The sequence below is a fragment of the Takifugu rubripes genome, chromosome 14 (assembly GCF_901000725.2).
Source record: "Takifugu rubripes chromosome 14, fTakRub1.2, whole genome shotgun sequence".
NCBI lineage: Eukaryota > Metazoa > Chordata > Actinopteri > Tetraodontiformes > Tetraodontidae > Takifugu > Takifugu rubripes.
In genome coordinates this window covers 4,043,513-4,057,791 of record NC_042298.1, presented here as the reverse complement: position 1 = coordinate 4,057,791, position 14,279 = coordinate 4,043,513, and the positions used below count along the sequence as shown (strand labels likewise).

At 44.4% G+C, this 14,279-nt stretch overlaps 1 protein-coding gene across 1 annotated transcript; it reads right to left on the bottom strand.

The window, feature by feature from the left end:
* Positions 1 to 1,223: 1,223 nt before the first annotated feature.
* ehd1a (EH-domain containing 1a) lies at positions 1,224 to 12,110 on the bottom strand. The gene is made up of 6 exons (XM_003970238.3): positions 11,319 to 12,110; positions 7,301 to 7,398; positions 3,760 to 4,001; positions 3,159 to 3,329; positions 2,601 to 2,765; positions 1,224 to 2,301 (listed from the first exon to the last, which is right to left on the bottom strand). The coding sequence occupies exons 1-6, from the start codon at positions 11,705 to 11,707 to the stop codon at positions 1,765 to 1,767; spliced, it is 1,602 nt and encodes a 533-aa protein (XP_003970287.1). The 5' UTR covers positions 11,708 to 12,110; the 3' UTR covers positions 1,224 to 1,764.
* Between the last annotated feature and the right edge of the window lie 2,169 nt (positions 12,111 to 14,279).

Sequence of the window (14,279 nt, the reverse complement as noted above, 5' to 3'; positions counted from 1 at the left end):
AATTAACTCCCCCGGGGCCGCTCGGTGCCTGCGCCTCATACGCAACACAGGGGTCCCAGCCAATCACCGACGGGTTTGTGCACGTGCAGACGTGAGAGAACGAAGTCGCGTGAGTAATCGCGCATAGCTAGCATAGCTAGCTGGTCGGCGCCGCCAAACACCGCTCAACTCGACCACCCGCATCTACGTTAGCGGGGTAAAGTCGAGAGGCGCAGCCGTCTTAGCGGTGCTGCCACAGCACGGGTCCACGTTCGAGTTTCTGACGGGTACGGAAACATTGTGGCGAATTTGCTGTTTCGTTTCGTATTTACGACGAACATCGACGGAAGTGACGTCGGCAAAATCGCAGAGTGCCCCTTTAATTCATCCGGCTAAAGTGAATTATAGCCTAGGGACAGTAAGTTAAAAAGCCACTGTTACCCGTTTACACGGGAGCTGCTGCTGAGGTGTGTCACCTGCAATGTGACTGAATCAATTTGAATTATGCAAAAACGCTATTAAAACAAATCTCTGGTTATGTATGTCATGAACCCTTGTCAGTGCCCCCAACCACCCATAAATTGAGGCCTTCCCATCTGTAACCAAGAATTACCCAAGAGAAGGCAGCTCGTCAGTAACCTAATGTGAAGGTTGTGAGTTCAAGCCTCACAAGGGACACTGAGTTGTGGAAATAGGTTTGGCAGGGGAATGTTCCATATGGTTTTAACTCATATGTTTTACATTATATAGTTCGAGATTAACACTTCTGGGACTGGATGCAGTAGACCTTCTCAGAATCTGAATTCGTCAGTCCGAGGCTCACACAGGGCACTGCTTTTGGAAAATGGGCTGGTCACACAAGTTTCCTCGGGCATGGTATCCCTCGTGTGGTTCTTCTGTCGGGTCTGAAGTGTAGAAAATGCTCTCCACATGTCTTCCCTTCAAACTTTTTTTCTAGCACACCACAAGGGACTGTTCCTACTGGTGTTTTGAGTTTACTGGGAAATGTGCAGCCAGAGGCAGGAGTTTCATGGACAGATTGAAGGTCAGTCCTGTGGGAGTGGTAAGACGGGACGTTTTTGTCCTAGAGGGCAGCAGAGAGACCTGCAGATACCACAATGACACCATTGTGGAACAATTACACCAGAACAACCCATGACAACTGACATGTTCATACTGGAAGGGTAGTCAACAAATTTTAATTCAAAACATCAAAAGGATTAGAGTAAATGGAAAACGTCGAGTCATGTAGTACAATATTCCTTTTTATTTATCTGGCAAAATAATAAAAAGGGAAGCATTTGGAAAATTTAACAGTAAGGAAATACAAAAATATAGATCAAACAAATCTAAGAGCTGTTTCAATTTATTTCCTCTTTCTGTCTCCAAATGCAAAAGAAAAACAACTATATTTCTTTGGATCAACATATAATAATCTGGTCTGTATAGCTAAGACATCTTTTCACAGGGTGCACAGGTCCACATTTAATTCCCATAATGCAACCTTGAACAACCCATCACGTCAGGATTTGATAATGTCCTTTCATCAGTTCTCCCCCCTCCTCCCTGTTCTAATAGATATCTAAACAATACCAATAATGCACAATGGTAGAACCCCTCGCCCCCCCTCCCCGTGGATTTCTCCAGTCTCTCTCTGGTTAAAAAAAAAATCACAGCAATGCCACGTTGAAGAAGTCTGGAGATGGCGTCTTGGTCTTCAGCATTAGTTTGGGCTCCTCCTCCATGTGACGCCAGTGACACAGCTGCTATCCACTCTTGTCACCGCTACTCATCTCCCGCGATTGTTCCACGTTTGGATGGTGGCACCAGGTGACCCGGCAGGTCGGCCGGCAGCTCGTGGCCTTCCAGCTTGATCTTAATCAGGTGATTGGCCAGGGCGAACTCCTCGTCATCGAGGAGGCCGTCTTTATCTACGTCTGCGAGCTTCCAGATCTTTCCCAGGACCGTGTTGGGCAGCTTGGATTTTACCATCTCCTTCTTAGCCGCCGCCCCGGACACCTTGCCATTGATGGGAGAGAGGGTGTAGAAGATCTCGTCGTAAGTAGGCTTGTCTCGACCCACCACCCACTCCAGTTCGTCGATGCCTTCGCTGGCGCCCTCTCCATATCCGTGACCAAAGGGACCGCTCATGGTTCCATCAAAGGCTCCGCCGCGTACTGACTGAGTGGGCATGGCGGACTCTTCCTGACGCACCAAGGCCATGAGGCGGGCGATGTCGTTGGCCAGCATGTCCTCCACTGCCTCCAACAGTTTGGGCTTCAGTGATGAGAACTTGGTGAAATCCTGGCCATTCAGCAGCTCCTGAATGGAGAACGGTAGGAGGGAGATTCAGAGAAAACAGGAATTGGTGATAGAAATAGATCAGTCCTCAATGACTAGAGTACAAGTAGCAGGATTTCCTGATGAATCAGGAAAAATAAATCTCATTCCCATCTTGCCCCATCCTGAAGGGGCAGGAACAGGAAAGAAGGTAAAAGATCAGAGGTTGTTCGGCCCTTAGCCATCTACCCATTGATAACAACATGAAAAATGTCAAATTTGTCATTTCCTCTAAAGGAATTCCTCTTTGCTGAACAATATGTACGAGACCTTAAACCCACCTGCATCTTGGCAAGGTTGGGGAAGTCTCCAGGTGAGATCCCATGCTCCTTCTCAATCTTTATATAGATTTCTCCCAGGTTGGCTATTAGCTCCTTCTTCTTGGAATCCTTTCCAAAAACACTCGGCATTTCCTTTTTCAAGGAGCTGATAATGTATGCCTGCACCTGCATGCCATAAAATAAACCGGACAGACACACTCTGCTGTTATAACTGGACTGTACTCTTCAGATAACCTCTGGGCTGTGGATTTTTTTTTCTATATTTAATACTCAAATGTGCTGAGTGGCAGAAATGTCAGACTGGAATCCTCACAGTACACCACAACAGAATGTTTAAACCAGCAGCTACAAAGTGCTGTATCGTCCATCAGCCGCAGATCATCAAAAGTCTGATTCAAAGTTACTTTGAGCTCATCTTCCCTTGTTTTTATAATACAGATTTCGAGAGAACTAATTTGTTTATACAGTAGCTCCACTGTGTAGTTTGCCCATCACTTTATTCATAATGGTAGGAGTTCAGCAGGTTAGCAGTCACTAGCTAACTGGTTTGGTACTGACCTTAGCAAGGCGAGCGCGTTTGATGAGGTCATTTAGTTTGCGTAGCGCAGCGTTGCGTGGCAGTGACTGGATGTCCAAAAACAGGTCCTGCTCTTCGGCCTCAAACAACTTCCGGTTGTCTGGTACCAACAGAGGCTGGGCCCAGAATGACCCGATGTACACGCGCACCACCTGCAATACAGTTTCCACCAGTTACGCTTCACTGGACTGATTTATCCACAGGACGCACAAGTGACTCTCTGTCTCTGTATGTGAACACTAAAATCTGTCTAAATATAAAAAAGGGCGTGTGAAACTTTCACACTTGCAGTTTGTGAAGAGAAACGTTAAACTTTAATGGTTAAAGTGTATGTTTTCTGTGTTTCACATCCTGTCGGGGGACTTCATAATAAAAGGAAATCTTGAGGTAAATGATTTCTTCCCATGATACAAAGGTCTGTCTGGAGTTGATGAATATGAGCCTTGGTCAAACATTAACCACTAATTTAAGGAACTAACCTAAAGAGAAGTCAAGTGACCTTCCACTTTCATGTTAATATCTTAAAATTGTGTGTCAAATCCTCTTTGAATCCCATTGAAAAGAACATAAATGCTCACTGACCTCAGGCGTGTTGATGATTTTTCCCAAAGACCACATCAGTGCGCCGTAGACCCTCATCAGCTGCTGCGTGCTGATCTGGTCGGCTTTGTTCAGCACCACGCGCATCTTGTCCTCGTGGTTCTTCAGAGCTCGGATCACCTCGGAGAATTCGTCGGAGATGTCCAGCTTGTGGGCGTCGAACAGGAGGATGATGCGGTCCACGCGCTCAGCGAACCACTCCAGCACGGCAGCAAAATCATAACCTGGGGGACGAGAACCCAGACCCGCCAATCAGACAGCAGGATTGACCTCTAATGACAGTTAAGTGATTTAATTCTGGCAAACTAGTCGACATAACTGTGATATCCGTTGCCGCGGTAACTCGGAAATTATAACAAGTCGCATCAGCATTACATTTATGACCTCATTGGCCTGATAAAAACCACATTTGCATGTGCAGGGCAATAAATTCCAGGTATGAAGTTCACTGCAGCTACCAACGGGTATGCGCACCTGTCTCCACGGCAACAGCTAAACCTACATTATTAATGTTTACACTGTACATAAAACAGCAAATATGCTGGTGTCCTGACAAAGAAACTCAATTACTGAGCTGCTTGAATCAGTCAAGGTCTTTTGTGTTGGAACAGGTGTTATTATTCACGCTGAAGTCATGTTGTTCCAATAATGTGTAAATAAGGGCTTTCAAGAGGCAGGTTTTCTCATTAGGTTACCTATTAAATGTTTGATTGAGAGACATTTGAAGGTTAAACACGTTGGATTAAATGCTTTTAGAAATACACAGAATTTAAAGCACAAAATGACCCTGATGGGGCAATATTCCTTTTAAACAAGGCTGCCAGTATCAAGATAAAAAGGGACCAGAAATATGCAGCCCGCCCTGCGACAAAATACCCAAACTAGGTTGAACTGCAAGACTGAAACCGAAATGACGTAAAGTGGGTCTTTCTCAGAGGGCTGAGAAGGGAACCGTGTTTTTTTATTAACGTGATCAGAGAAGAATGCAGATCTTCCAGTGGCCCTAAATGAACGCCAGATCCTCCGAGATCACATTCCAAGACGGGCAGTTTTTCTCTGTCTGAGCATATGTATACAAAAGAGAAAGTTAGTTCGATGTTAAGTGAGATAAAATAGGATGGTGATGGAGAACGCCGAGAATGAAGGGCAGAGAGAAAGTAAAAGGGAGCGGGTGGCAGGTACGGGCGCAAGGGTGAAAGTGAAAGAATGAAAGGAGCAAGAGATGAGATGACAGTATGAAAGCTGAGAAAGCTCGAGAAACTTGGCTCCCTGAACTGAAGCCACGACCAGAGGGGGGAACATTCAGGGTCCAATATTCCCTCAGGGCAGTTAGGACATATGTTCATTCTTGCCGAAGTCTGTTTTTAAACCACGTCATCAGGAAGGGGGATTCAGCCCGAGGAACAGCTGTTCAGGCTCAGATTTACTGATAGTTCTGCTGCATCTCCACTATACAGAGCTCACAATGGCATTCCAGGCATCTTCCCGGGAACTTTACACTTTTCAAGAGAAAATATGAGTTTGTTGTTATGCAACGGTAATAAGAGAAGAAAGTGGGGATGGCTGAACATCTGCTTTGAGGAGGGCTGTCTCCCCCCACTGTCACGAGAGGAGGAAAGGGAGGGTGCACACGTTATTGGACAAGCATTTTAAGGTTGTACGTGCATATTTGTATAATTGTGCAAAGCACTGCTTACATAACGGTGTCTTTTTCAAACAAATATGTTGCTCCACGGTGCATCACTGTTACACACTTATATTAACAATAAACTGGAGTTTGGCTGGTTTCAGTCATTTTTTGCTTTTTTAATTCATTTCATGTTTGAAAGCCTTTTAAGAATCCCCAGAAGAATTTAATTAGCCACAGTTAGGGCTGAAATATCACAGCAGAATACAGGTAGAGCTTATCAAGCTACAAGTAGAGTGTCACCATGGCAACCCTGATGATTTTAATCACAAGAAAACATTAACAAAATGCTATCAAATGATCAATTATAAAAATGTTGTCGAACTCACAATGAAATTATAAATTTCCTCCCTCCGTGGTGCAAAAAGGAACGAGCCAAAAGTTGCTGGTCTCATCAAAAACAAAGCCCTCATCAGAGTATTATGCAATTATCCACTTGGACAGTGCTGTTGAAAACCCACAGACCTTTAAACCACATTGGTCAATGGAGCCGGCATGTGCAGATAACACACACACACACACACGTCCGTCCGTTACAGTTGAGCTACACGATCCAATCAGTCCTGTTGATGCATGACACAGAATGTCGGGGCAGGAGCCTATAGTATCTATGTTTATACAGAAACAGCTGAGGGGATGAGGCAGACGCCTTTAAAAAGGAGGAATGTATGTTCAAAAACAAGAGTGCACGAGGCGACGCTCGTCTCTAGCACCTTCTCATTTTGCGTCGAGATATTACCGAGTCATTTTTTCCATTCATTAAAAAATAAATTCCTTTCTTTGACTTTTAGAATGTTTTGTCGTTTCCAGACCAAAATCTTTAATTGGCTTTTTTTTTTTTTGGGGGGGGGGGGGGGGGGGGGGGGGGGGGGGGGTAAAGTAAAGAAAATCACATATAAGCATGCTATAATTCCCTGATACTTGAGCTTTACTTGCTGATACTATTGCACTGCTGTCTCATGGGAAATCAGACTACATAATAAAAAGGAGATTAAGTGTGAGAATCGGGCTGTGTGAGGAGGGGAGGGGGGGGGGGGGGGGGGGGGGTCTTGGGAAATTCATCTTACTCCGCAAGCTTTCCCTGAAGTCCACAGGACACGTGTTCACTTCCTCTTAAAGGGGCTCGGATCAGGTAGAAAAAAAAGCAGAAGCTGCATTCAGCTGTAGAATGATCGCCTTCCTGCTTTCTGTCAAATCATCAAAAGTAAAACTGTGTGTGTGGCAAATCTAAAATGACCAAGAACACAGTGAATAATGCAAATTGATTGATTCCCACAGCAGAGAGGGAAATGACTCAAATATAAAGTGATGAATAATGCAGGACAAGCAGAGGACATGCTGCTGCTGCATCGGAAAAATAACATCATTCTCAATTTAGACTTTAGAAAAAGATTTACCGCAAAGAGAGAAAACTATGTTACTTGGCAGAGGAAAGGGAAGGAAATGAGTGAAGATGATGGCACAGAAATTCACAGGTAGAGGGTCAGGAAGTGAACTTCAAAGGGCTTTTTTAGCATCTCGATATTAGTGAGGAGCCCCGAAGGACCCTGTCAGACTTAAACAGCCTGTTTGGTTAAGCTTTGACCCGGGGGTGTGTGGAGTTTAATACAGGTTTGACAGCACTGGAGCCAGGCTCTTGGCTTCTCCCTGTGTGCTAAACACAAACGCCAGGGTCAGCCCTACTATCCTAGCAAGTGTTGAAGCTGCGCAACGTTTTGAGGCCCTTTGTTGCAGTAATGTTTCATTTGGGAGCAGAGAGGGCGTATCTCTGTTACACAGCAGCGATAGAATTTGTGAGTAAGAGTGTTTAAAGTTGTGAGTTTACGCCAGGCAGACCTCTGCTTATCCTCTGTTTCTCTCCCGACAGGATTCCAGGAGTGTCGATGATGCTGATGCTCTCCAGGACCGGATTTGGCATCTGGGCACACATGAACCTGGATGAGAGAGGCAAGGAAAGGACAGAAGGAAACAAGGAAGACAAGTGAGTGTTGGAACAGAAGTAAAAAGCACAAATAAACAACAATAAACAGACAGTGTTTATATAAAAGCTTAGCATTAGTCTGGAAGGCTTTTAACAGCTCCAATGCTCCACGGAGGAACAAAGCAGCGAGGTAAAACACAAAGCAACCATTGATGGAGAGAAAAATGGATTACACACTGTGTTGAGTCCAAATGTGAGCATTTCCCTGCTCACAGTCACACTGCAACGTCTCCAAAATATCCTTTACTGCACAAGCTATTTGAACTTTTGTATAGTAAGAATTCCACCATTGAAGAGATCTCAGACCAGGGACACACAAAACTGGTGAGCCAAAATAAACACACACTGTAAAACCGTGAGTGGTTCAGCATAAACCCACGACACCCCAGTCAGGACAAGAGGACAACTGTAGAGGAACCCCATAGTTCACAAGCACACATCCGACTCCTTCAATCTCAACTGTTCCCAACGCAAGCTCAAAGGTACCGGATCATAAGACTGGGAGAACCACATTCCTGCTGCAGCCACACACACACACACACACGCACACACAGAGTTGCCCCCTCCTGTCTCACAATACCACATGTAGGGAGGAAAAGGGAAAAATCCAGGAACAATGAAGCAGTCAGAGAAATCTGAGTGAGGGGAGATTCTCCGCATGACACTGTGTTACAGTAACGGTGACTGCCAAAGATAAACAGATTCTTCCTCTGCCTCTCACAGATGTGAGATATCCTCATGGAATTTTTTTTTCCATTTCAACCATCTACTCCTACATTTTCCTAACATTTTGTCAGTTAAAATCCGAGCAGCTGGAATTCAGAGGGCCCTACAAGGGGCCTCAGATGCCTTCAAGCTGTGCAGGATTCCGTGAGCCTGGCTGTCTCCATAAATTGCAAATACCACTGTAAGGGCAAGACTACCGGCACAGAGACCTGCGTTCAACAGCAGACACCTAATGTGATCAGAGTTTTGATCCATCTCTTCTCTTGCCCCTCCCCACCTTTCTGACCAATGACCTTCCAACACAGTAACCCTGACTTCCTGCAGAGAAGAGGAAACAGGGTGGCTGACGCCAGAGATGTGAGCTGCAAGGTCAAAACCATATCACTTCTTCTGATTTGCTTCCTCTCAGACCTCGTTGTTGATGCGCGGCCCAATGATCACACACATCCAACACCTACACGGGCTGCAGCGTGCGTATTTGTTTGTTGTGCACGCCGAGTCCGTCTGTGGGCCACCCCTATCTTGGTGAAATGCAGAGTCAGTGTCCTGGAACAACAGACCTTAACCCGGACAGAGCGGAGCAGGGTAGGGCCGGGCCCGAGTGTAACAGAAACTCTGCTGACTAAAGGTTTTCCTGAGTAATGGCTTATATAAAGGGTGAACACACTGAGCCCTCTTGTTGGAAACTAGAAGAGAAACATACTTTAATGCAAACTTCTCTGTTTTAGCTGTTGTTCAAAAGACTGTAGAGAAGCTGAAACCAGGCTGCCATGAAACAAAAAGGTTTTTCATCTTAGTAACGTATTTACGCGGATCACATGACAACTGTTTGCTTTTTTACCTCCCCAAATGACTGGGGAGGTAAATGACTGGTTAAAACTTATTGACACTTCTGACTAAAAAGCCATCTGGAAATGGAGGCAGCGTTGTTGATGCACAACAAAGAACGGGATATTCAGTACCTGATGTGTAAACACACCAGTCTAAACACACCCAAATAATTCAGATTTGGAGAGTTGAGTTCCTGTCCTGCGTGAAAACCCCTGAGCTTGACCCAGAGTGACCCAGACCTGTACACGCTCTACCGACACCCATTCTGGACTTTGACCTGAAAGATCCACGGCACAAATATTCTGGCGTAAAAGAAGCAAGTCAGATCTGAAGAAAGTTGACAGAGAGTTACATATTTTAAAGCCTCTCAGGCCAACTTGGGTCGATAAGACGGATTAATCCTCTGACACCAGTTTCATCTCCTTACCAAGTTTAGGAAGTTGTTGTTTTTAGATACGTTTATGTGAAACCACCGAGTTCTGTTCCTCTGGCTCTTGTTAGCTAGATCTGATTAGGCCTATACGTGAATCTCTTAGGCACCTGCTTAGGTCATAACCGCAATGCACACATTCTTCTCTGATGGATAATCATGTGAAACAGACCAATGATTAACTCCCTACAGCGCGAGTATTCTTCTGGAACAAAGATCCTTAATAAATTCAAAGAGAAACCCAAGTCCCGTGATCTCACGGGATCGAGTCCAACAGTTTGACAGTCGGACAATAGCCTTCACACAATCTTATCGGGCCTGTAATAAAATCCAGTGGGCTAATCTTGGTCCAGAGAGGCCAACAGAATTATCTGAACCCACACAACTTTTCTGTCAGTTTGACTAATGCCCTTTGGCACACACCTGCAATCGCCGTATCAAACTGTAGGTATCGTTCGAAAGAGTCAGCAAATGCTTTATTTAAGCTGGGGGACATATAACTGCAATGTGATAGAATAATTAGGCACAAAGAGCAGTCGGAACTAGGAGTTGTCCTCTTTTGCAGGGTCCGCACCACCAAGTGCTTCCTGCGCCTCTACAGGAAGTGACAGTCATATGATGTCACAAAGCCGTGCACAAAGGACGGGATTAAGATGCTCCGGCTTTCAGTGAGCGTGCTCACATTGGCTCCGTATGTGCACTCTCGCCAGGCCCCGACTACAGCGCAGCTGCCTCTTCGCTCTGGGTTTGTGTACACGACACAGCCCAAGTTGTAGCTTTTGTTTCATTTTCAGCTTCCACTTTTATTCTGATTCCGGAGCATTTTAAGTTTAAACCAGGTGACCAACAAACAAAGCCGCTGCCAAACAAGTATTATACCGGCTAAATCAACACACCTTGTGTCAGCATGACTCATTTGTGCTCTGAAGGTTTATTTAAACCACTCATGGGGATTGAACGCCGTAACAGTCCCACTATGTCCTACAGTGTCCTAGACCACCTGCAGACTCAGTAAAACAGCACCACAAGAAAACAGACTTTCACGCCAAAGCATTTAAACCACTGCGATAAGATTTCACACAGCCTACAGTTGATGCACCGGCTTTAAATGGGGCAGTTCTTAGCACCAGCGTCCAAGGGCAAGACAAAGTCGGGCAGTTGCTGGCACTCTATCCGGTTTATTGGAAGACATATTGAACAATGTGGGTCGTTTGTTACCTGGGGGGTCTAAAGTGATGCCACTAAGGGTGGTGAGCTGGAAAGCACCTTTCATTAGCACACAGTTGAGCTTTCCCCCACAACTTATTGACAGTAAACATCCGGATTCGCCCAATCCGATGAAATAGGGAAAACTGGCACACGTCTGGAGGTTGGGCTGGACTATTGCGCAAGAGCACGCCATGGGTTAACCTTGAAGCAAGGATAGGCTGCCATGAATGAGCTGGCTATTAAAAGTGAAAGTTGTGACTTTTGAGGGACTTTTTCGGTCAGTGCAATAAACTGATATCAGAATTCGGCACCTGAAGCATAAACGAAACAGGTGATGAGCCATCTGACACACAGAAACGCTCTTGAACTACTGAACACAGAGTTAACTTTGGGACTCCTGCACATGATGGGGGTTTAATCACCCGGCTCATTTAAATAAGCAGGACTTCTCCTGGACACTCATGAAGGCAACAGGACGTGAAAGGACAGGCAGGGCATTTAAATCACTCCTTGCTGTTCTTCATTTTCACTCATTTTTATATGAACACCACTTCCAAATGATTCATTAAGTCCCCGCTGAACAACAATGGGCTCATTTCCTGTCTCTACAGCAACTTCTCACATTACTCACGTAGTTCTTTCCAGACTACAGAGAAAGAGGAATGTGGCCGGTATACCTGTTGAGAAATGCGTTTCCGAATGCGTTGAGTTTGCGGAAGGGCTTCTTCGGGTCGACAACCAGGGCATTGCCCGGAATCACTCCTTCCTGGTCCCCGTGCATCACCGCGATAAAAGAGTCCGTGGTCGGCTCGGGGCCAATCCGCATCCCAGGGAAGTCCTGCTCCATGAGGTGCCGAATGAACGTGGTCTTCCCGGTGGAGTACTGACCCACCAGGAGAACCATGGGCTTGTTGTCGAAGTCGGCATCTTCGAGCGCAGGGGAGTGGAAATCATGGAATCGATACGAGTCCTCTAACGGAAAGAGTTTGGTCCGATAGAGGCGCCGCAGCCCATCCGAGACGTTCTGAAAGAGCTCCGGGTCTTTCTTCAAGGTTTTCCTAAACATGATTGCTAATGGGTTGGTTGTTTGCCCTTAATAGACACACGCGTGTCGGCCTCCCCTCGAATAATTTGCTGGGTTAGTGGTGTGGATCTATCACACCGTCAAACGTGTAGCTGCCTACTCGAATGAAGCAACGCTGGGCGAGGTCTTGGAAGTTTTAGTCCCCACCCTCCTCTTAGCTAGCGGGCCACACTTATTCAGGCAGGACTCCCCCACCAGCTGACGTTGACTGATCTAAGATAGCGAGTTACAATTCACCTCACACCGTGGATGTTTGTGGCGTACAGAATCGCCACACGTGAATAATAATGGCGTCCAAATAGCCGTAAAACTGTTTAAGCCGTAGACAATAACGAGTTGTTGCGTTTTCACAACCACCTGTCAAGTCGAACTGTGATCGGGACGACCGGAAGCGGAAACCGGAAGTTGTCACGATGGATTTTTGAAATAAAAGAAAGTCGTGGCAAATTTGCCACTAATGTTGAAAATTTTCAAAATATACTCTAGGCCAGGATTTAGTAAGTGGGTGATTTACCCAGGGCACCACTGAACACAATTACAAAGCTTAGTAAATGTGTGTATTGAGGCCATTTCGGATAGTTTGGCCAAGGTTGTAAATTTGTTCATTTATTCTTTCACAAAAGGAAATGGGCGTGGACAGTCTGGTATTCTGACATTTCCCAATGTATATTAAGGTTTCTTTTGCTGCCACATTCAAAGATTAATGAGGGCAGTTGTTCATCTTCAAGTAAGTTCTTACCATTTCAAAGAACTTCCTCCTATTTGACCATGCTTTCTGTTTTGCTTTTCAGTTTACTATTTATATCTTGTTTTAGCTGGTCTAATATAGTTATTGACATAACCTTTATTTGTAAATATAGATATAGAAATTAATACTTCATAGCGATTGTAATTTAGTCCCTTGTTTTAATAAATGAAAAAGCAAAAGCAAAACATCGACTGACCTTTTAAACTACATTGTAAATCTCTAATTCTAAATTTAGTATATATTTGAGGTCCAGGACATTCATTCATTAGTATTTTGGCATTTTCCAACTTTGTTATTATGTTCTATGACTTAATAAATGTTAGTCGATGCACAAATATAATACTTCAAGTGTTATTTAGCAAGGACTGCTCAAACAGGAAATATAACATGTAAGTCTAATTTTATTGGCAGGGGGGCAAACTGGACAACAACCAGCACAAAAATATCAGACTGTACAACTTCAACAACTGGGAATTCAGAAGGGCAAAGTGTAAACCGTTGCATCCAATCAGGTTCCTGAAGACAAGCGGTGGCCCTCCATAGATAACAGCAGCTCCACTGGAAACCAGAGGGTTTTTTCCATATGGAGATGCTGTTACAGCTGGTGAGACCCACAGAAATAAACAGCATGCGCAGACATGGCGGTGGTGGTGCTGTCCATGTCAGCAGCTTGGTGATGTCAGGTTTTTTAAACTCCAGAAAAACCAAATTCAGTGAACCAAATAAAAACAAAGTAAAAACGTATTTGTTATTTGACAAGTCTGGAACAATACTGCCCTCCTCTGGCTGAGCATCACATGTAAACCTTTCTTTTGAGCGCGCTTTTTCCGAGCCTAATGTGACACTTCACTAGTAAGATGGAATAAGATCAAAATTCACCATATCTGGTCTTGTTCTTTATTGTTTCTTGGGTTAATCTCGCCCTTTTGACACGAATAAAATCAGGGATTCAAAGTCCACTGAAACCAGGAGGTCAGGTGTCGATCGTAATTAATAAAAGTTGTGGTTTAAGATTTAAATTGCTTTAAGACTAGCTGAAGCACAGTAGACATCATTTTCTTGAGTTTATTATCTTCCAGGAATCTCTCTGAACTTATCCTGATGGATCTTTGACCATTTATTACCCTGAACAGAGCAATAAAGTGATTGAAGCACTGACCTTCACTCCTCTCGTCTCCTTTAACTTTACTTATCCAGTTATATCTTTTATAGGTCCTCTGTGAATGTGTAAGCAGAGGTAGTTTCCTCAACAAACAAAAAAAATCAAAATCTTTGCATGGAAGCAGTTTAACAGAGACAACTTTAGACAAAATTTAACCAGAATTTACTATTTAGGTTCAACATTCAACAATTATCTGGCCAATGCTCAATAAAGTATAAATTTATTAGTGTATTGATTTAACATTTGTAAAAGTTGATTTATCTCATCCTTTAAAAAAGAAAAAGAACAAAGTCAGTTAATATTAATTTAACCATATTAAAGCAAATGGCCTAAACTCACACAATGGACATAAAGATCGTGAGGTCCAACAGCCAACTGGGGTCTCTCCTTGGGGCAGCTGTTGGAATGTTCTGAGCAACATAGAACTTCATATAAAAAGTTCATACTTACCGACGAACCACTGCAGAACAGGCACATCTGACTCAGTGAGATTTGGGGGAGAAAACAAAACAAAGTGAGAAATAACAATCAGAATGAAATGTGAAATATGGGAGATAAAGCAAGTGAAATAATAAAGTAGGCTGAGCTGTATGCGGCAGCTCGCTGTCCTGTTTAATGATGCACTTGTGAATGACGGCTCCTTA